At 36.4% G+C, this 24,250-nt stretch overlaps 1 protein-coding gene across 5 annotated transcripts in view; it reads left to right on the forward strand.

Moving 5' to 3' along the window:
* Window positions 1-19,492, forward strand: part of CEP112 (centrosomal protein 112) — a 308,615-nt gene extending 289,123 nt beyond the window's left edge. For 4 of the 5 annotated variants that reach the window (XM_081956682.1, XM_081956685.1, XM_081956683.1 and 1 more), the window contains 3 exons: window positions 15,822-15,923; window positions 18,015-18,079; window positions 19,066-19,492. In XM_081956682.1, coding sequence (XP_081812808.1) covers window positions 15,822-15,923; window positions 18,015-18,079; window positions 19,066-19,069 — 171 coding nt within the window. In that variant the 3' untranslated portion in view covers window positions 19,070-19,492. Of the gene's footprint in view, window positions 1-15,821; window positions 15,924-18,014; window positions 18,080-19,065 lie in introns of those variants that run through there. The other variant, XR_014175685.1, reaches the window with a different exon arrangement.
* The last annotated feature ends 4,758 nt before the right edge of the window (window positions 19,493-24,250 follow it).

Below are 24,250 nucleotides of genomic sequence, written 5' to 3' on the forward strand. Positions count from 1 at the left end.
AATAAAACAAGACCCTGAAAAGGGAAAATGTTAATACTTTCTTAGCTGGGATTTTTTTACAACAATAAAATTAATATATTATCTAAATTTTTATTTTAAATGGCACCAATTCCTATTTCAAAACACGCAAGATTGAGAAACAACAATTAACAGATTTATATGGAGCAAGAAAAACCTGAGAATAAGATTGAAAACTTTACAAGATTTAAAAAGAAGAAGTAGACTTCTTTTTACTATATTATCAAACAAGTATGTCATGGATAATAGAATGGATTAATTCACCAAACAACAAAATATCAATATTAATAGTAACTGGTTTAACCAATGAATTTCATAGATATTTATGGTACACTCGCTATCTGGAACTTGCTTACAGGCCAAACAAGATTACTTCCCAAACTATAGCCTACTGAACTAGCACAAAATATTCTGGTTAGTATACAGTATAAATCAATACACCTATGAAGACCAGCATTTTTAACAGTTTGGAGTTTTTCCTTTATGTGTAATGTTGAGTATCCTCATAATTTGTTACGATATGGTGAAAGAGTTCAGGGTGAGATATTGGTGTCAATCCATACTGGAGCTGCATATTGGTTAACATTTAATTCTTTCAGAATAGATATCTCCACAAAATCTTTTCTGAAAATATAATCAAAATACTTTTCCCACCAACTTTTTTTGTTATTTCCTTATGAAACAATTATATGTCTCTGTGACATACTGTAACCATATTTAGATAACTTTCAAATTTGCATAAGCTGTGAGAAAAATACATTGTAGTTTGTATTTACATTGTGCTTACTTCATTCTTTATAATGCAGAATGCAAAATTGTGATGTTATTGATTCTATTCTTTTGTACAGCGTACAATATCAATTACCCATATGGACATTTCATATTTTCTTTATCTTTCCATTGGCCCGGGATTCTCTATCCTATGTTACTCTCTAAATTGTTTAAAAATTATTTTATTTTATAACCCTCAATTGGGCAAAGCAGTGCATCATAAAGAACAATTTTTGAATCAATGAACCTCAAATGAGTTAAATTATAGAATGCACACAAAATCTAGGGCCCATGACTCTGTGGAATTGAAATTTGGCAAAATTGTGGCCTTTCAATACCTCCTGTCTGCATCCATAGATTGCATGGCAGATAGAAAGATTGGAAGATCATATCCCCACCCTCTTTCTAGCCTCCCTATATATGCTGGTCCTAATTGGGACTGGTGGCAAGACTTGCTGGCCATACAGTCATTGGGTGCCTTGGAATTAAGGCCAATATTTGAAATATCTTAACAGTGGTAGCTAGTGAGAGAAGAATAAAGTAGCAAGTCAGATGCCTACAGGCAAGATAGATTCAGCTGGGGGTGCTGGTGACGGGTAAGCTCTTTTCCTCCCTAGAGGGAGGAGCTCGTGGGGATACACTGGAATGGGCACCTGAGGTGAAGTTTTCCTAGTGGTCTACCACTCTCTTCCCCCCCCCTCTCCCCAGCAAAATGGTAGGCAATTCCATGCATCAGTCAAGGAAGAGGAGGCTTCACCAGGGTGTCCTGAGAGTTGCCAGGGGAAGGGAAACAGCACAAGCCTATATTATATGTGGCAAGAAGAATGAACTGACAGTCATGGGCTGCCTAGTCTTACACATAAACCTTTAAGATTCAAACATTTCAGGTCATGATTTCACAACACTCTATAATAGATAGAAATTTTATAGTAGAGGATTTCCTGAAAACAAGGATACCATGTGCCAGCTACCAATTGATAGGTCATGAAAGTGATTTAGCCATGACGATTGTATGCTTCATTTTTAACAATTTAAATGATGTGAGGAAAGAACATGTTGTACTTAATCATCTCTGTGATTTCAGGACAAGAAAACATTTATTTCTTCTCTGCAGAATCATTATGTTTTGTCAGCATACATTTCCAGCATATCAATTCCTAAGCAAATGAAAGCCACTTTCACTCTGTCTTGATTTCAGACATGAGTTTCGCAATTTGTGCTCTTTTAATCTTCAAAATCTGATTGTAGGAACAAAAGTCACATTGTTGGTATAAAATTTATTGTGTTGCCATTTTCATTATCTATATAAAAACCATCTTTTCTTTTCTCTCCAAAATCCCAGCTTGCAACATTTAGTATATTATTAAGGAAATAAAGATGCAATTAGTACCAAATCTCAAATTAGATTCCAATTTATTTCAGGTCTGCTGCCATTTTAAAAGCAGTATAATAGACCTGTTCTTGATAATCTGCTTCAATGCTAAGCTGCTTTCCTTTAGCAAGAGCAGAAGGATGTCTGCTTACAAACAACCTTTAGTTTGTAAGCAGAATCCTAGGGGAGGAATGGAGATTCCTTTAGGCTGGCAAGTATTTTCTGACCACAGTTTTGCCATGTTGTTGAGTGAAGACTTTTATTTCTGTCCAATTCACATAATCCCATAAAGTCTGCTGTATGCAATATGTTATTCCCTAAAGTTTGCTTTGCTGCTTCTCTTTGGCAGTTATGATTTTTAAGTGTTTAACCATAAACAAGGGATTTTCCAGGTGGGTGATCCGTGTTTAGAATGAAAAATTCAGTAAACATAAGACACTGAAATCATTTTTTCTAGAGACAATAGACATATTCAGAAAAATTACATGAATATAACATGCCACTTCGGAAAACAGCCAGTGAGTTGCTGTGCATCAAATGCAAATGTTCTCTAAGATACTTCCTAAGTTAGACAATTCAGGTTTTTAGAAATAGAAGATGGATGGATGGATGGATGGATGGATGGATGGATGGATAGATACATAGATAGATACATGCACCTAGTGTTTTAGAGTTCATTGATTGTTTTTTGTAGTTGACTATTTGACAGAAAGGGTCATTTGGTTTTGGTTGGTGGGCTTCTTTTAATAAAAAGGACACTTCAGTCACATAATTCTCTGCCAACTACATTATAAGTAGACACACTCCTCACAGAGTCATACTACCTAATTCTTAAATTATTTTTTGACGTTGTTAAAATGTGTATGCTGTCAAATTATTCTGACTCTCAGCATCTTACACCAAGATAAAACACAATAAAACATCACTTACTATAGGAGGCAATCTAGTTTTGGAGACTATTCCAAAACATAAGCCCCATAATTGAGCAACAGTGCTTTGTTGGCCTCTAGCTTACTTGCTTTAGTACTTTAGAACTAGACAAATTTAGTACTTTGAACTGCATGCATAAACCTATTGATAATTAATTTAAGATAGGTATAACATAATAACTGGTGTACTAACAGTAGAGTTGCTTATGCTCACTGTTCTGCATTTGTTGGCCATTTTATTTAGCTAGAGAGATTTCTGTTATAGTTATCACTGCTGTCTATATTTAACCTGATGCAAATGTTAGCACAGCGCGCTCTAAGTTACATGACGCCATCGAGAGACAGCAGCAAACTTAGCCTGAGGACGCTTTTATTGTGGCTGGGGATTTTAATCAAGCCAGTCTAAAGTCTGTTCTCCCTATGTTTGTGCAGTATGTGCAGTGTACCACCAGAGGTAAGAATACCGCCCCCTTGGTGCTACAAACTGATCCTCTGTGCCCCCCGCCCAGTGGTGGAATTCAATTTTTTTTACTACTGGTTCTGTGGGCGTGGCTTGGTGGGCGTGGCTGGGAGGTCATGTGACTGGGCAGTTTGTAATAGGAAAATTCAAAACTATAACAATTAATTGCACATTTATTCAAAATCCAATTTAAAAACCTTTTTAGTTAATGTTAATTCAACAAAATTGTTGAACATGATCCAGTGATACCAGGTTTTCAAAGTCTGATAGTCATTTATCAAGAACCTTAGTAACTTAGTAACTCAGTAAAATTTAATAACTACTTCACTGTTCAGTAAATTCTTAATGTGATGGATGGGCTTGATGAAGTGATACCAGTTTCCCAATGTCTGGTTTTAAGTCACTTAGCAGAGTGCAATGTTTCCCAACCTTGGCAACTTGAAGATGTCTGGACTTCAACTCCCAGTATTCCCCAGCCCAACATCTTCAAGTTGTCAAGGTTGAGAGACACTGCTTTAAAAGCATCAGAACTGTTCTCCTCTCCTCTCCTATTACGGTATCAGAGGAGCCTTTTCGGTGGCATTAACTCCTGGCTCTAGTTTCCAGTAGTTTTGGGTGATGGTTTGTCTTAAAAGATACTTAAAAAGAGCAGCCCGTTTCCTACCAGTTTTCCCCTGGAGTTCATGCAAAACTTGCTTCGTCGTCGCCCACGTCAAAATTCCCTTTGGCCATTGCCCTGGTGCCCCCTTCCCACCCAAGGAACAGAACTCACTTTTTTGTGTCACCGAGGATTTTAGTTGCCACACGCACATATGGGGATCTCCGGTCCTGGGATTGCCCTTCGCACGCCTGCAGAAAAGAGGGCTCTCTGCCTGTGGAACACGATACTGCCATCTTTGGTGCACAGTGTGTGGATCGGCAGAGCGTGCACCGACTGATTGGCTACCTCGAGGAATGCGCAGTATGCAAGAGGCCAGAAGCAACCATTCAACGGGACGGGGAGGGGGGAGGACGGGAGTGGCCCATGTCTGCGGCAGGCTCAGAGAGCATGCAAGTTCCAACCCATGGCGCTCGGTCTGGAGGGGGGGGAGGAAAAAAGCCTGAGCGGTGTGTGCTTACCCGCCGTGTGGGAGCAGCTCGGTGTCTTCCGATTTAGTTGTTTTGACTTCCTCCCCTCCTCTGCTCGGTTGCACACTCTCTGTATGTTTTCTCTCTTTTTTTTTCTTTTTTTTTGCTGGGTGGTTGTTGAGGCCACTGATAGTTAGGATCAATTCTGCTGTTGTTTAAGTTGCCGCAGTGGACAGCAGCAGCAGTGAGAAGCAACAGTGGTAGTATCGAGTAGATCAACGAAGAAAGGGCATTTATGGCAGGCTGGCCAGCTGAAGCTGTAGGCTCAGTGCAGCTCCTTCTCTGCTGCCCGCCGCCCCCCTTGCCTCTTAGCGCCCCCCCCCCGCCACCCCCTTGCCTCTTAGCACCCCCCTAAGTCATCCCACCGCCCTCCAGTTGGCTGTACCGCCCACTTTGGGAACCACTGCTCTAGACCATATGTACTCAAACTTAAGACAGGCATATAGAGCAATATCCCTCTCCCATCTGGGTACGTCTGACCACATCTCTCTGTTCCTGTGCCCAAAGTATATCCCCCTTAGGAAAAGGATATGACCAGTCTTGAAAACCGTCAAAATCTGGCTGGAGGGAGCACTCTGCCAGTTGCAGACTGCTTTGAAACTACCGAGTGGAGTATATTTGAACATTTGGAACTGCAAGAATTCACTGACACTCTACTCTCATACATTAAAACATGCACAGACAATGTAACAGTGAATAAGCGCATCAGAGTTTACAGTAATCGTAAACCCTGGATGTCAGCAGAAGTACAATCACTTCTGAGAGCCCGAAACACCACCTTCAAGGCAGGAAACGAAGACAAATACAATGAAGTCAGGGTAAACTTGAGAAAAGGCATTAAGGCAGCTAAACAGAAATGCAAACAAAAGGTAGCGAAGTATCTGGAAGATAATAACTCAAGGCAGGTATGGCAGGGGCTACAACACCTAAGCCAACTATAAGGGCAATATTAAACAAAACAGCCAATGCTAATGCCCTGCTAGTAGACGAGCTAAATAGCTTCTTCACCGGCTTTGAGGTCAAAAGGTCAATCTCTGTGGCTCTAGCCCAAAGGCCCTCTGACCTCCAGCCACTCACCTTGGATGAACATCAAGTGAGAGCTGAGCTGAAGGCTGTAAATCCCAACAAAGCTGCAGGTCCAGACAGAGTGTTGGGGAAAGTGGTAAAAACCTGTGCTGACCAATTAACAGGGGTCCTGACAAGGATTCTTAACCTCTCCCTGCAACAGGCTAGAGTCCCATCATGCTTGAAAGCAGCCACAATTATCCCAGTTCCGAAGAAAGCATCCATAAAAAGCTTGAATGACTATAGACCCATTGCACTGACGTCTATAGTGATGAAATGCTTTGAGAGACTACTCAGGTCCTGTCTTCCACCAAATTTTGATCAACACCAGTTTGCTTATAGAAGCAACAGGTCGACAGGGGCGCCATCACCACTGCTCTACATATTGCACTGAGCCACCTTGAGAAATCTGGGAATTATGTCAGAATGCTTTTTATAGACTATAGCTCGGCCTTTAACACCATCTTACCAGGAATTCTCATTGAAAAGTTGACTGACCTGAATTTCCCTCCCCTCACTTGTGAATGGATCAAAGACTTCCTGACAGATCATCCACAAACAGTAATGGTTGGGTCCTTTACATCTTCCACGCTGAAGCTCAGCACAGGCTCCCCTCAGGGCTGTGTGCTCAGCCCATACCTGTACTCACTGTATACATATGACTGCATATCCTCTGATCCATCCAACATCATAATAAAGTTTGCAGACGACACAACAGTGCTGGGTCTCATAACTGGAGGGGACGAATCGGCATACAGGGAAGAAGTCCAGAAGGTATCCGCGTGGTGCTTTAGAAATAACTTACATCTAAATATTAGTAAGACAAAGGAGATGGTGCTAGATTTCCGGAAGCACAGAGAGGAACCTGCCTCACTGTATATCGAGGGGGGCTGTGTGGCGAGGGTTTCCTTTTTAAAATTCTTGGGAGAGCTTATTAGTCAAGCTCTCACCTGGAAAAACAACACGTCTCTGGTGATTGGAAAGGCCCAACAGAAACTTCATTTCCTTAGAGTCCTGTGAAAAAATCAGGTGAAACAACGGCTGATTACCTCTTTCTATCGGTCTACCATAGAAAGTGTCCTCACATATTGCATTACAGTATGGTATGCTGGTTTAACAGCTGCGGACAGGAAGGCACTACAGAGAGTGATCAATTTGGTACAAGAAACCATTGCTTGCCCTCTGACACCACTGGATGACATTGCCAGATCTTGCTGCTTTAGCAGAGTAAGAAAAATACTCAAGAGATGATTCACACCCTGGTCAGTGTCTCTTTGCACTTCTACCATCAGGCAGAAGACATCAAAGAATAGCCAGCCGAACAAACAGGTTTAAAGATAGTTTCTATCCTTGGGCTGTGAGACTTTTAAATATAACCACAATCATTCCATGTACACGCTAGTTTTTTTTCTTTTTCTTTCTTTTTTTGTTTCTGTTATAATTTTGCACCAGTGAGGTTAAAACCAATTTCGTTGTATTTAAGTACAATGACAATAAAGATTATACTTATAATATGGTGATAGTAACTAGTGTTGGTCAATAATCAAGCAATTGCATTGTCTACCAACTGTTTTTTTTGAATTTTCTTTAAAGATAGCTGCATGTAGAGGTAAAGCCGTGCCCAATTCTAGGGCGCGGAGCTCACCTCTGTTTCTTAGCTGAGGGAGCCAGCATTGTCAGAAGACACTTCTGTGGTGTGGTGAGGCACATGGAACATTACCTTCTCATCAAAGTGGTACCTATTTATCTACTTACATTTGCATTCTTTCAAACTGCTAGATGGGCAGGAGTTGGTAGCAGTAGTTCACTCCATTGCACAGTATTTGGGTCTTGAACCTGGGCTGTCAGCTCTCCAGCTGACCAATTCAGTGTCTTTAACCAATAAGCCATCACACCCATACACCTCTACAATGTAGAGGTAGTCCTCTCTTAACAACCATAATTGAGAGCAGCAACTCCATTGCTAAGGGGAGTAGTCATTAAGTGAAACATTGTGATCACCCTGCTTAGCAATGGCAGTCCCCCTTGCAGTAGCAAAGCAAGGCATCGTATGACTGTGACTTGTTACCTGTTACCCACCTCCCCATTGATTTTGCTTGTCCAGACCCGCTGTGAAAGTCATAAATAGCAGCTACATGACCGTGGGAGGTTTTTTTTAAAAACCAATCTTATTCAGATACTGTTTAGGGCTTAATTTATAGTGTTGCTTTGACACTAGTGAAATTGTGATAATAGAAATGTGTCTCTGAATAAAGGATAGTGGTAGGGTAGGGGAATGGAATGGAATGGAATTGAATCAAATCGAATCAAATTCTTTTTTTTTTATTAAAGGTTTTGACAAATTTTACAAATATTACCCCTTCCCCTTCCCACCCTCTGACCCTCCCTCCCCCCAACCTCCCAGAGCAAAATACAGGGTATAAACATTTAACAATCATACGCTAACATAAGCTAACTGATTTTGACAACCTACCTCCTCTTGTGCTTTAATTCCCCTTTTCTTAAGCTAACTTTAGGTAAATTGTAACATTCTTTGTGCCTTCACTCATAAGCTAACTGAAATTTCCTAGTCCGATATTTATTTTGAATATAGTCAATCCATCTTCTCCATTCCAACTTATATTTCTCATCCGAATGGTCCTTCAAATATGCTGTAATTTTGGCCATCTCTGCTAGATTTACTACTTTTAGCGTCCATTCATGAATAGTAGGCAATTCTTCCCTCTTCCAGTACTGCGCCACCAACAATCTTGCTGCCGTCGTTAAGTTCAAGATCAAATTAGTCTCTATAACTGTTCATTCTGTAATTATACCTAACAAAAAGAGCTGGGGGGTGAACATTATCCTTTTTTAAAATATGTTTTGAATAACCCACCATATTTTTATCCAAAATGCTTTGACTTTTTTGCAAGTCCACCATACATGGTAATATGTCGCATCAGCACAATCACATCTCCAACATTTAGGTTGTAAATTCGGATACATACAAGATAATTTTTTGGGATCTAAATGCCATCTATACAGCATCTTATAAAAATTATGTCTCAAATTCTGAGCTTGCATAAATTTTACATTTCTTACCCAAATCTTTTCCCATGTTTCCATTATTATTGGCTCTTCGAAATTTTGTGGAATTGAATCAAATTCTTTATTGGAGTTTGTCTTGCATAAGCTCATAGTGTACATATAAACAGCAAGTAATAGGTAATAGATCATAAATCATAATTATAACTTTTAATAATGTTATAAACAACAATTGATAAATCACAAGATACCAATAGGAGTAGATATTAGGGAAGACGAGAAAAGATGAGAAATGAGACAGTCCTTACGTGGTGGCACATAAGCAGAGTGGTGGCATGGGGGGTTATCTTTGTGTCTAGTTGTTTTGGCATGCAATGCTCTATAGCGGCGTCCTGAGGGGAGAAGTTGAAATAGATTATATCCATAATGAGAAGGGTCTGTAGATATTTTCTCAGCCCTCTTTCTGGTTTTTGCAGAAGGTATATAAGTATAAAAAGTATACAGTATTCTCATCATCACATGTATGCAGATTCTTTTTAGTATATATCATGGAAATAAGACTGATCTTCAAGATCATTGTTTTTGTTAATTCAAAGGAAAAATAATGGGACCAACGCAATTGTTCTGAGACTAACGATTGGTAGTTTGCTATAAATCTTTTTACTGCAAAGAATTAATTAGGCAGTTTTAGAATGGAACACCACCTTGAGTTGCCTAGTTGCGAAACATCATCATCATAATTACCATCATAATATATTTTACAAAGGAGACCTAAATTCATAAGATAGGGGTTTCCAAACTTGGCAACTTTAAGACTTGTGGACTTCAGCTCCCAGAATTCCCTAGCCAGCATGGGGGGCTTTGGGGGCTTAGAAATGTAGGTTAGATAATGGTGGCCATATGGTACAATTTAACATTTCAGTGTACATGAGAACATTTTGTAAGTAACATTTCCTGAGTTCTTATAGCTTCTTATAAGTTCATTCTTTATAGCATTTAGCATTCTTGCTAAAACTACAACATAATTCTATTCACGTTTATTCTGAAAGAAGTTCCAGAGTAGAGCTTGGTCTCAGGTTACTGTGCTTAAAGTTGTGATTTTAATCTGTCCTGTTATACAATACAATACAATATTGTATTGTATAACAGGACAGATTAAAATCGCAATTTATAACAACTGTTATAATCCTTATTTCTTTTAATAGGAAAGTTGCACAAGACAAACTACAGTTTTCTGCCCATCCGAGTGAGAATGTAAATTATTTAATACTCCCAGAATAAATGGTTAGAGGAAAAATGACTGTATATTTCATCTTAAGCTTTCTTTTATTTCTTTGTATGTGAATAGTGCCTGCTATAATATAATTGCCATTTTCTTTTAACTCTCTCACCAAGATTTATATACTTCATTATTGTTTAAACAGAATTGCCTGTCTTATTCCAGCCCTGTATGCATTTATAATTTTATTGTGCTGTGCAAAATGCTACATTTTGCATGACTTTCTCCTATTTGAGGAGGTTAATTGGAATCTCAAATAGATCTACATTTTTATAACAGAAATTATGTGGATTTTACAGAGAAGCTATAAATCACAACCTTATTTTGTTTTCAAGTAAAATGAATTTTTAGTCTCTTGGTTTGCAGTCCATATGGTAAAAATAGGATATATAAATGCTTTACCTAAACTTTTTTATCAAATAGCTATCAATAAACACTTTATTTGAAAAAGAAATTAGTTTTATTTGTTTAAGCAGTTAAAGAAGCATAAAGTTTATAATATATAGGAGTCAGCAAGTGTCTTACAGTTTTAATCCTCAGAAGGGGTGTATTTGTTTTAAGACTGAAATATTTGGAATTTTATGCTTACATTGCCACCTGGCTGTTTACTAATCTCATAGTATGGTCTTTACATGTTAATATATAGTATTACCTATTATCTCTCCCATAATCCTTCAAACCTTCTGAAAAACATGGCTCTATCCTTTTCCATGCAAGGGGACAGTTACTGGTGTAATGTACCATAATTTCAAAATGTTTTAACTGTAGAAAGACATTCCATGGCAGGAATAGTAAATTAGGTCTTCCCCAAAAAAAATTTTTTTAGCTTAGGTGGGAAATTTTCTTATGAGGAACAATTAGTGCAAACCCCTCTCTACACAGCAGTATAGCCTTATACCATACTTTTTTCTACAAAAGTTTGATTTGGATGTAGTGTGTGTAGAATAACCATTTAGATGGAGGTTTCTTTATTGCTGTATAGTAACTGACTTTGTTTGGTAATTTTATGAAATGTAAAGAGAACCTGTACTAGGGAATTTTCTAAATGACATTCACAAATTTGATAATAGTTCCCTATGAACAGGATATATATCTCCTGTTAGCGAAAGGAATAAAAGCAAAAAGAAGCTTTTGGTTTAAAAAGTGTTTGTTTTGCCTTGTCAACCTCAAACAAGCTGCTAAACAAACTTCCAAAGTTTCATTTTCTCTTTGAAGTGAACTGCCAAATTACTGCAGAATATAATGTGTCTTCATCTAGCTGGCAAAAGAACTGTGCAGCTGCTGCAACTGAACTCATTCAGTTGAATACTGTGACTCAAGTCATCCTATTTATTTAATATCAGCAGAGATGGAAGGAAGGTAAATACGGTGTGGCTATTTCAAGGCCGCTCTTAAACACATTAAAAAAAAAACACTTCAGCATGAGGATCGTCTAACTTTGATTTTAATATACAGTAAGTTTTTTTTTAAGTGTAAGATCAGTATTTTACATTTTGTTCCTACTTTGTTTTTCCCCCCCACTTCAGATTATTCAATGTACTCTCCATTTTTTTGTATTCATTTGTCAATCAAATGTAAATAGTTACACCTCTCACTAGAAGCAATTTTGGCAATACACAACAATAGCAATATATTCCATTCTTTATATTGTGAGATGTTATGCTGTGGGCTTATACTCAATGTCATTTAAATGAATGGCTTGTATGAATAACTGTGTTAAGTCTTGGCGAAGTAGGTGCTCCAAGCTACTAATACAGGCCTCATTCTGGGAAAAAGGCTAATTGTAGTTTGTGTGAAATTACTGTTACAATTTATATCTACAATGAAAATAATTTCACTGAACGCATCTATATTGCTATACGTGAGAGTAGAAAAAATAATTATCAGATCAAACAGTTTTCTCCCTTTTTAAGTTTGCAACATTCATGTATACTTAATTATACAGCTCCAGTTCATAACACGGTAATACTCTTATTTTATTTCACCTTCAGTTTTATGGATTCCCAGCTCTTCAAATCAGTATGTTTTCTCAAGCTGATAAAAAGTGGTTTTCCTTGTCAGTAAATGGAGATTGAATGTTGTTGTTTTTTCATATGTAGATTACATTTGTTATTATATCAGTGACTTTTCTTTTCCATGGCTGGATTAGGTGGCGTCCTTTTTAATAGATCAGCTAAATAAATAAATAACTTACAGAAAAGGGGACATTACTTTCTGGAAGATTTTAGTATTATATGTTTCCTCTGATTTTTCTAAAAAATAGGATAGTTCTTCAAAATACAGCATACTAGCATAGCACAGTAATTAAGGAATATTTTCTCAGCCCCATTTCAGATGAGCTTCATATTGCCTTGACTCAGTAGATGGCAGCACCTGGATGGCTTTGTCTGAACTAGGAAGCTGAATAGGGCTAGTCCTGGTGAGTCCTTAGATGAGAGATTTTCAGGAATGTAGGGATGTCACCTAGACCATGAAGATGGGAGAATCTCTGGAAAGACAACAGCAAGCAATTACCCAAAAAATTACATGGATATTTCCATGAAGGCAAGGCTAAATGAAATGAAGACGACCGAAGGCTCCTGGACCATTCTGGCCAAAAGAAAGAGAAGGCTAAATGCAAAGTGTGCAGGCTTCCTTCACCCAGCCATAGAATAATTCAAATAAAGACAATGTGTAGGAACAGTTTTCTGCATGTCATGCATGGGAATCATTAATCAAAAGGCAAATTTGTTTTCATTTCATCTTGGTCCGAAAGGAGGGAATTGTACTTGGAAAATACAGATCCACAGACATGTGTTCTCCGATTCCTTGTCAGTGGCCCTGACAGTTGGGATTAATTGGTGGTTGGTTCAAAGTCTCAGGAAATCACTGTATTGCGGAAGGGATCTACCTTGCTTGAGGGTAAATTCCTATTTGCAGCACAAAGGATGCATTAGGACAATTATCCTTTCTGCATCCTCACAAAAGGACTGTTTGGCTTTAAAATGTAAATTAAATGAGTATCTTCCCTTTTTGTACAACACATTATCTGTTGAATTTGAGCCCTCATGCTTTTGTCCCTGTGTCCTATTTTTGTACTTCATATGGATTCAGGATGGCTACTGTAAGAAACAGGGTGCTTAATTTCCTAAGTCTAAAACCAGAAATACTCTTCTTTGGTTCTTAATCTAACTAGCAATGAGATGTGCATTCAGACCACATTCTTTCAAATACAGGAATTTCACAGATGGCTATTAATTAGGGGACTGATATGAAAGCATGTGGTAGTTCGAGTTTATAATTTTGTAACACATAATTAAGACTGCTCATTTTTTATTGTATAAATTGGAAAGATATTGTAGCTAGGAGAATAGAGCTATGTGAATGACTACAATCTACATTAATTTAAAAACTCCTTTTCTGAAACAGTAATAAAGGAAGGATAAAAGTTTGGCTGTTATTACATTTGGTGAGGAGGAAGTATTGAAAGGACTATTCCAAAGATGATTGTAAGAATGATAAAACTTTAGTTTCATCTATTCTGAAATATGAATTCATTATTAATTCACATATTCAAAAATATATTAGTAATTTTTCCTTATATCAAGCCAAGTAGGTTTTTATTATTATTGTGGTCGCACACTCAACCAGATGCATTTTTTCCACCTATCAAGATCTTCCCAAGGTCTTGGGATAGGCAGATCTTGCTATTTAATAATAATAAAGATATTGTAATTATGGACTTAGATTCACAGTTTCAAACTTGTGGAAACTTAACAATTCAAGTAACCAGAGACCTAAGGATTATCTCTTGGTTATTAATTTTTAAGGTAATATCTGAAAATATAAAAGTTTCTTACCAGATAAATTCAATATTAAGGAAGTCCTTTAGGTATTTTTCTAGGGCTCCAATCACAATTGTATTTTTGTTTGGGAACTTAGACCTCTGAAAATAAAGATAGGGGAATGAATATCAGTCTTTAACATAAGAAAGTTGAAGGATAAAATAGAGAAGGCATGTTCTGCAGGACCAACTATTCTATACAACTTTTGGAAATCAAATTTTGGATAAGATGTTTTTGGCAGCTTACATGGGCATAGGAAGTAAGTAGGGTTTGGTTTGGTTTTGAAGAATACAGTGCTGTCAAAACGTAATTACAGGTAATCCTCAATTTACAACTACAATTGGGCCCAAAATTTATGTTGCTAAGTGAGAAATTAGTAAAGTGAGTTTTGCCCCATTTTACTTTCTTGCCACAGTTGTTACGTGAATCACTGCCATTAAGTTAATAACACAGTTGTTCAGTGAATCTGGTTTCCCCCTTTGTTTGTTAGAAGGTTAAAAAAAGGGATCACATGACCCTGGGACACTGCAGCTGTCATAAATGTGAGTCAGTTGTCAAGCATCTGAATGTAAATCACTTGACATGGGGATGCTGTCATAAGTGTGAAAAATAGTCATAAGTCACTTTTTTTCATTTCCATTGTAACTTCAAATGTTCATTAAATAAACTGTTGTAAGTTGAGGACTACCTGTATATGGGAAGTTGTTATAGCTTATGTTAAAAATTGGTAGGTTTTTATGGTAAAATTGTTTAGCTTGTATAGTGCTTGCTCCCATTTTTACTAAACAGATTGATATCATATGAATCGTACCTTTCTTTTGTCTTCTGTAGGAACAGGTATTCTTGAAGTTCAGGTTTTGCTTACCCACAATGCATAATTGATCAAGAGAAACCAGCCATGGTGGGATGGGGAGGGTAAGGAGGAATGTAGCTGTCTGTTGCTTTTTCTAATAAAAATATTGATTATTTGTTTAGTATTCTCTTCACTCTTACCTCTGTGCAAGGAAGCTTCCAGGCTTCCTTTTGCAAATGAAATTCATAAACATATACAATCTTAACAAAAATTGAAGTTCTGTGTGTGCCATTTGATATGAAAGGAAAAAGCATCATCAAAAAAGTAGCAGGTTTGGTATACTTCAGAATATAATTGGGTCAGTGAATGGGAAAACAAGACCAGAACCAACTGTGCCATTCACGTGTTGGGAAAATAAACCTTGAAGAGAAGCAGCCAGAAGTGTGAAATAAATTTGGAGAATTTTGGGGAAAAAATATTGTGTTGGTTATGTTTGGCTCATTAGCTATTTTATCTTAATTATTCAGCATCAAGATGGAAGTACTGTAGCATTGGAAATGAATTTCACCATATCCAAGATGTAAATCTAGAAGCAAAACATTTTAAATGTGTAGCATATTTAAGGAAACTTGCTTTATCTTTATCGTTCTTGTGACATCCTTTACATTGTACGTGGGAGGAAGTTGCAAAAAAGAACTGATCCAGTTCTGAATTAACAGGCAAGAGTGAGTAGGAGCAGGAAGTGGCTGAAGATAGGTTGAGTAAAACTATTCCTACAATGATCTGTTTAGTTTGGATGTTGCAATTGGGGGAGGATTCAATAGAACACTTATAAATATCTACAGGCAGCATCTGTGATAGAATCTCTATGGCCATTATTTAATAGTTATAAAACAAGCAGATGCTATCACACATTGTTTACATAATAACATAATTATTACATTATTAATTATTACAAAATAAAAATTGATAGCCTTATAACCGGAATAGAATGCCAAGGAATTACTCAGTTTGGTTCAATACAGCACAGTTCTTGCATGTCAACATTTCTCTTCATATAGATATTACCTCAAACATGTAGGTAGTGACTGCCCCTAAATAATTTTAATTGGCTCAGCTAATCTTTGCTCTGGAAATGCTTGCTTTCTATGGTTTCAGGTGACTTCCATACGGCAAGAATATGAAACCAAACTGAAAGGTTTAATGCCAGCATCTTTGCGACAAGAACTTGAAGACACAATTCTCTCACTAAAATCTCAGGTAAAGATTTTATGTTCCATTTGTCAGAATAGTACAGTAGCATGTAATCTAGGATTTGCTACTTCAAAGAGCTGACAAAAATATCCATAGCATGCTGGTATAAGCAATGGAGTTTGACAATTAATAGCTCATCATCTCTGCTTCTGCTTGTTTTTTTCTCCCTCAACTAATTCCAACCTTTGCTCACAAGAGTTAGTTCTGGGGTTTTTTTCTCTGCACCAATATAAAGAGAGACATTTAGCCTTTTTGATCTCTTAAGTGATGAGGGTTCTAGCATTTGATATTTAAACATGAACATAATTTTTTAAATAGTTTTTGCATAAACATCTTTTGTTTTTCAAGCATGTATGGTTTCTGTAAAAAGACATTGGTGCAGTGGGGAGAATAATTTGTCACTGCTTACTGTTGTCAATGCATGCAGCAATGGTGAGATACAGACCTGAGAAAGAGTGGAGTCCCAAATTGGGCTTTGTGAAATTACATTTTTCAGTCTATTGTTGAACAAGCAAACATTCCAATACCATGATGAACTAAGTCCTCTTCAGGCAAGAACGTTTAGGAGCCACTTGTTACTTAGAATAATTTTGCTGCCCTGACATTCCTTTAATACCAAAGGTTTTTAGAACAAGATCAAGAGGATGAAAGGATATTTGTTAAATCAATTCACACTTTACAAGGTAATCATCAATAAAACTTTTCTTTTGAAGTAGATATATTTAGTAAAATAATAGCATGACAAAAAACTATATAAACTGGTCATCTGTAACTTCCTGTAATTACTAAGACTTTGATAGGAACCCAGCTAAAATCAAAGACTAGAAAACCTTCAGTAGTTTCATTTTTCCAATTCATATAGTCTCAAAAAGAGTTGTTATTTCATTTTTCCTCTGGAAATGTTGCACTTGGATTTGTCACCTTGTAAATGCTATTTCTAAAGGAATTGTCATGGCAAATGAGTACCATGTTCCCTCTTAATAATGACAGGTGCTTTATGGGTGTTGTTGATACTACCACTGATTTTGAGAAGGAATTCCTGCTGGTGCTTAGGTTCATCCAGTGTTGCCATTACAAATAATAAAAGGGAAGAATGGATTATCTAGGAAATTAGTTAATAATATGTGTGATTTATGACTAGCATGCAAACTTACCATTATTAACAACTGAAAAATCACCAGCTTCCAGTGAAGTGAATTTGAGGTTGAAATTTTATTTCAGTCTTCAAAGCTTCTGCTAGCATACATAACATTTCAAAGGAGTAAAAGTAACTCCAGACTTTTAAAAGTGAGTGCTCATATACAAAGCATAGCTCGCAGCTGCCTGTGCAGTGAACTACAATATCCAGCTACAGGCTGTTCTCTTAACAGCTTCTGAAGCACAGGTGTTTTCTTTGAAAATTGTTGAAATTCCTGTTTCAAAAACATCAGCCAGAAAGAACAGTGGAATCCTTGCACCTGTCAGGGCTGTGAATTGTTCCAGAGGAATGAGAGGGCTTAGTTAGGTAAAAACACCAACAGAGCAGCAGTAACAACGAATAAATAGGAAACATTCACTTCTCAAACAAAGCTTTGCTTATATTTAAAATATGCCGGCTGCCTCCAGCTCCTCAATTTTGAGGCTTTTCACTGTGTTCTTTGTCTTCTATCCTAGCACTTTGCTAATGAACTTTTATAGCACGCTTATAACTTTACTTTCCCAACAAAGAGTTTTTGATCACCCTTCAAAAGTAGAATCTTATGTCTGTGTCTCACAAAGACATGTGTAATCCATTAATGTTGATGCTTAAATTGCAGAACTCGGTATTCTTATGCCAGTGTTCAGTTTTGAAATCTCGCATTTCTTGTAAACAAAATTTAGGGATTGCATTTCTCCCCCCCCCCAAAAAAATGTGTGAACATAGACCATGGACGGTATTCTCAGAAGATGAAATGCATTTGATCCCTATTTAGGCTGTTTGACATTGGGACATCAATCCCTAGATTATCAGGCCATAAACAGGGCTTAAGCAATATATCTGAGGAACCACAAGCAGATATATTCATAAGTCTGTTATATACTAGAAGCTCTTCAGTCATGACTGCTGTTATTTTCTAGGTAACTTTTTTACAAAAAAGAGCATCGATTCTACAAGATGAACTGAGCACATATCGCACCAGAAGGTAAGCTAGTATCTTCTACTTCGATTGTTAGCTTGCTTTTAGTAAGCACAGCTTCTTCAAAAAGTTGTGCATCTATCATTTTGCAGTGTAGTAGGTCTCGAACAGCTGGCGGGTACAAGTCTGATCTGGTCCTTGCTTTAGCATACCTGAGACACTGGCTCCATTTATGGTTACAGGGCTATGAAGTGTCACCATCTTTTGAAATAAAGTACAGTTTATTATCTTCAAGATTGTATCTTTAAAGCCCAAGATCTTTACCCTCCTTGGCTTTTTTTAGATTGTTCTCCTGTTATGCAAAAATATGCACAAATGCTGCAATAATAGCCCAAAGGTGCTTTGTACTCTTTGAAAAGAATGACTCACGAGAGTGGTTATGTCACTTCAAAGTGATGTCACTTCTTTTCTTTTCTTTTTTACAAATTAAGAAGTGTCTTGACTCCTGAAACATTTATGTAGGGTTATAAGATATGTAAATACCACTTAATTAAACTGATAGAAGGCATGACTCTTAATTTAAAGCTAGATCATGTCTACTGAATAGGCCTTCCAGAGACTTTTGCCACACTTCAGTTGTGTTGCAAGATCTGTGCTTAAAACTCTGGCCCAATTTAAACTTGAATATTTTATGTACAAACCATTGTAGCTTATAGCAGGGATTTCCTGTTAGTCTCTCATCTAAGTACTATTGGTAAGAGTTTTGATCAGAGATCACATAGGTGCTGCCATCTGCTCTGAGGAAACTTCAGATCTTAACTCCATAATCTGCTTTCTGGTCTTCAGTTGTTCTCTTCCTGATAACCATAGTTTCCAAATTGAAACCATAACTGAACATTATTCTGAATTAATCCAAGAAGTCTTTCATTTTAGTACTTAATATCTGTGTACTGGGGCATTGTTTCCAGGAAGTGAGAAGGAATCTAAAAGAATTTAGGATTGTCTGTTGTACAAAATAAATGGATAATCGATGAGAATATTTTATTTTTTAGGTAATTACTGACGGTGACGGTTTGATTCAAGTGTCGAATGGATTTCTTTCAGCAGGTTTGAAGATTTGGATCTTTTGAATTAATCTGGGAGATCAGTGATTGTTCTATAAAATTAGATTGTGTAATTAAGGAATAAAAGTACACCCCTTATTCATTACAGTATTTTAAGTTACTACACATTTGAATCATTTTATCATAAAAAAGTTTCTATGTTTTTGATATATTCACTACTTATACCTTATTAATTTACATATGAAAACCATAATTTTGTTTGCTTACATTGCTTTTGTCCCTTGTTTCATAATGCAGTTTTTTTTAATACATGCTAAAATCAAGTCCTTATTATATTATATTGTCTAAAACATGTTAAAACCTATATGGTATTGCTTCATGTTCATATGTTACATTATTAAAATATTTTTGTACATTTTTGTTTCTATTATTTCTGTTTTCAACATCTTATTTACTGCAAAGGGTATCTGCAGCAAAGTATAAATGTTTACAAAATTCTTTTGTTGTGGTTTGTATGGCAGGATACACCTTTTAAATCTGCTGATTGTGCATATTGTTTTGGCTGCTCAGTTTAAATATGAGTAGTAAGACTATATATTTTATTCTGGAGTGGGACACTTCTCAATAATGTGGTATAGCATGACAGCTAATACTGTTTCACAGAGTAGACTGAATTCTTTCTCCTAATCTCCCTCTTTAGTATATAATTATATGGTTTGTTTCCTTGTGCCATTCCCATTTAGTGTACTTTTGCTATTTCCAATGTCATGCATAGTCATTAATTACCTATGTGATTAGGAAATAACAAGCCCCAAAAGAACTATTAATATTTCCATTACAAGGGACTAATTGCATGATTGCATATTTCCATGAGGCCCCCGCATCTTCTGAAACCATTAAGTGAGAAAAGGCCACGTTTACTCGATTTTAAAATCTAATGCTTAGGTGACTGATAAAAGAAAATATTATATTAAATAACAGCCTGTTTCTGAGTACATGATATTGACTCTAAGGAGAAATTTATTTAACCCTCTAACATGTATAGATGTTAGAAGGCTAAAAAGGTAATTAGACCTTTTTTTTCTCACACAACTGGATTAGCTCTGTGTACAAATATTAAAATACCGAACTTTTGATTACCAAGTATTTTGAGAAGAAGATTTGAAGGATAGTTCTTCTGGAAAGCAGTAATTATAATATTTTTAGTGTATTCTTACATGTTTAGAGTACTGCCTTGTCTAGTTGTCTTTCTTATGATCCTACAAAGTGAATGACAATTATTATCTCCTGTTTTGCAGAAGGGGAATAAAGGAAAGTTTGCCTAAGGTCATGTCATTTGTTAATGGCAAAAGAGAGTTTCTCATCAGGAACTCCCTGATTTATGAATTATAGTTATAGGATTATTAATATTTTCACTTACTCAGACTGCCTATGGCATGTGCTAATTTCAGAAAGTATAGTGGAAGTGAAAGACTATTTTGCATATTAATTCTTCAACATTAGTTCAGTTGGTGACTTCCTTATTTTCTGCCTGTTTTTTTACTGTTTTTTGAGGAGGGAGCATTTTCAGGCCAAAAACGACCCGAAAATTGCCTCAAAACAGCCCGAAACCACCCAGTCACATCACCAACCGGCCATGCCTATCCAGCCACAGAATTGGTTGTTATTCAAGTTCTACCACTGATCATAAGTGTGAAAACCAGTCATAAATCACTTTTTTCAGTGCAGTTGTAACTTTGAACAGTCACTAAACAAACTGTTGTAAGACAAGGACTACCTGTACCTATAATATAGAATCAAGGATTCACATTTCAGGCACTCCCAAACATGAAGGCAATCCCTACTAAGAACATGACCCCAGAATAAGAATTGTAAGCACTATGAGCAAGCAAGGACTATTAAATTAAAGGTTTAAATGCAATTTAGGCATCCATGGCTATAAATCAGGGATCCAGTTCACGGCCCTGGATCAGCTAATAATGTGGCCCCACAATATCGTAAACTTTTAACATCATTATTTGATTTTATATTATACAACTATATTATATATTTTTATATGTGGCCCAAGATAATTCCTTTTCACTCAGTGTAGCCCAAGCAAGCCAAAAATTTGGGCACCCATGCAATAAATGATCATGATTTATTCTGTACTGCTTTATAGAAAACATGTGTTCCTTTGATTAACTATAGTATAGCCTGCCTTTTAATATTTCTAACTTTGAATTAAGGGTGAACCTCAGTGCAGATATAGGATGACATTTTGTAGGAAACAGTTTAGAGCTTATCATTTAGAGATTTTTGAAGAGTTCCTTCTTCAGCCTCAGGAAACTTATAGGATAAAGATACAAACTGAAGCTGCAGCATAGGTATTTTGAAGACCAAGGGCATCTGATGCAGGAGATGACAGGCTGAGCCCGTGGGTGGGTTCAAACACATCATCATCAGTTTGGAGTCTCTACACCCCCATAAAAGACCTAAGACAAGCCCCCCCCCCCCCTTGAAGTCCATTGACCTTTGTCTAACACCCATTTGCCTTCTAATTCAGATTCTTGTGTGTGGGTAGCATGAAATAAATTTGTAGAACATTTGAACTCTATCCCGACTTTTTAAATCAGCAGAGATAAAAAATCTAAGGATGAGTTGAGCAAACCAAAACGTCTACTCAATATTTAAATGAGAAGCCAGGGCAATTGTTGAGGACTTAAGTAAGAGGAAAGGCGGAGACATTCCCAAGGCCATCAAATGTGCTAAAATGCCTCAAACACCAGTCAAAACCATATAAGCTGGTAGCCTGTGGATTAGTTCATCTAATTTATGCCAACCTCAATCTGCCACAATCATGTATGCCTACCTCTGCCTTAAGGTACCTCTTATTATTAGGCATGTACACATATGCACACTTTTCTAATTAGGTATCGCCAATTTAATCCTATTATCTTCACACCCCTAATAAAAGGTGAGATCCTCCATTACATTCTGGCTGTTGAAGTGTTTCAAGAATAGATTATTTAGTTCTGAATAATTTTTATTTCCTGGAAAAATAATTTCTGTGGATGTTATCAGTACTTTTCATGAGTTTCCATATTATATTCCTGTTCATGGATTTTTGAAAAAAGATTTGGTTGAAATACCCCACTTCTTTTTTGGATATGTAATGTATATTGATGGCTTAATTATAAGATGGGGGGTTATTTTTTTGCCTCCTGCAGCAGAACTGATGCACTGTTTTTATTAGTTGTCCAACTCTTAAAAAAACAACTTTATTAGTTCACGCTGTGTTCAGACTTGCCCTTGGTAAATAAGGTTCTAACACTGACAGAAAGAAAATACTTGTGATTGCTTTAATAACTAGGAAAGGTTACACTAAAAATATAGGGCACCCTTGATGCTAAGTAGTTCTAACACATCATACAGAAAGAGTATGGATTCTTTTTTTAAATACTGCTCTGCCTTTTGAAATCTCAATATGCCAAAGGCATCAGCATCAGATCTGGTTTTGAAAGGGGGGAAAAAGGCACTAAGAACACCAAGCAGTAGGTGAAAAGATTTTGGAATACAAGGTCATTTTAATTCATACTTTTCTTTTTTTTAAAGTCTCAGCTTTGATATTTTTGCTGAGAAAAAATAATTCCTGCTTAAATTGTGTCATTAAAGACAAGTTGCCTCTTTCAAAGCACATTATCAAAGAATGCTGAAATTGCAAGATACTGAAACAAAAATGTATCATTGGTTTTAAGTATGGTAACCAAACACTTTCTTAAAATCCTTTGTGCTGGTGTTTTTTTCTATTTACTCTTTTTAACTACAGCATTTTAAAAACAAGCTGTGTCCTATTTACACCTCATAGCTCAAAAGCCATTTAAATTGCAAGGTTGTTTTATTTCCAGCATTGTTCAATTAATCTTGTAAGAGAGAGGGTCTTTTGACTCTATTTTTTAAGCATAATCTTTACAACAAAATTTTCTACACTTTACAAACATGACAAAAACAGAATTGATTAATTTATCCAAGTGCTATTTCCAGCAGATCTCTTTAATGATCTTTGGCAATAATTACTTATGAAATTTAATTGGACATCCAAACATCCTTTTTTTAGACATTTATCAATGTTTTATAATCTTTTCATTCTTTTCTCTGAATGTGAATAATCAGTGTAACCAAAAAAACTCAGAATAGAAGCATAAGTTATTTAAAGATGTATGTCTTCCATAGTGCTTTGATCTTGAATACTTCTTTTATTTTGTCATGCCATCTTTCGTGATATCTATTCAGTTCTCTAAGCACATTATTTATTGTAAATATAGAAGCATTTTTTGCACATTTCCTTAACTTTTCCATTTTTTTCCATTCAGAGTAGATGTTATAGAGGCTATGTACAGTGACGGGAAGTTTTTCCAGCCAAGTGGCATTTCTTTCCACGTCTATGGAGATTCTCAAATAATCCAGGTCATGGTTGTCCCAGAGATGCATTTTTCCAAAAGGCAACTGGACTTTCTTGGTTTTTTTTTCTTTGAAAACATTTTGCTCCTCATCCAAGAAATTTCTTCTGAAAAAGTTGCTTGGATGAGAAGCGAAATGTTTTCAAATTGGGAAAAGCACTTTTGGGACATTCCTTTGTTTGTTTCAGTGATGACATTGAAAAGGATTAAAGTAATCTGAAGTAATCCCTAATGTTATAGTAAAAAAATTATCCAAACCCATATTTCTCTAGGACAATTCCACATTAAGGATGTGTAGGTGTATGAAACCTCTGATTAGAGGGGGTGGAATGTTTGGGGAAAGAATAGAAGGAAGGAAAAGAGACTGAGATGGGCAAGTGTTCAGAGTTACTTTTCAGAATGAGATGGGCAGTATATAAATTTAATTAATAAATAAGGACATATTGTATATGTAAGTGCCTGAGAGTCTCCCATCACAATTCACTCCTGTCATGTCCCACTCACTGATTTGTATCATATGTTTAGTGTTACTTTGTAATAAAATGCTTTATAAGACTATATTTGTGAGTGCTAACTTGTAATCTTGCTGGCAATAGAAAATGGAAAATCGAGAAATGATATAAAGTCAAAGAAGATTCATGTGCAGCAATATTGTCCTAAGTTACAAATTGTGTGTGTTCAAGTGATGAGGTTTGTAGTTTTTTTATTTATCCAATCAGGGTATTCAAGATTTT

Source organism: Natrix helvetica, assembly GCF_964273705.1.
Source record: "Natrix helvetica genome assembly, chromosome: 1".
Lineage (NCBI taxonomy): Eukaryota > Metazoa > Chordata > Lepidosauria > Squamata > Natricidae > Natrix > Natrix helvetica.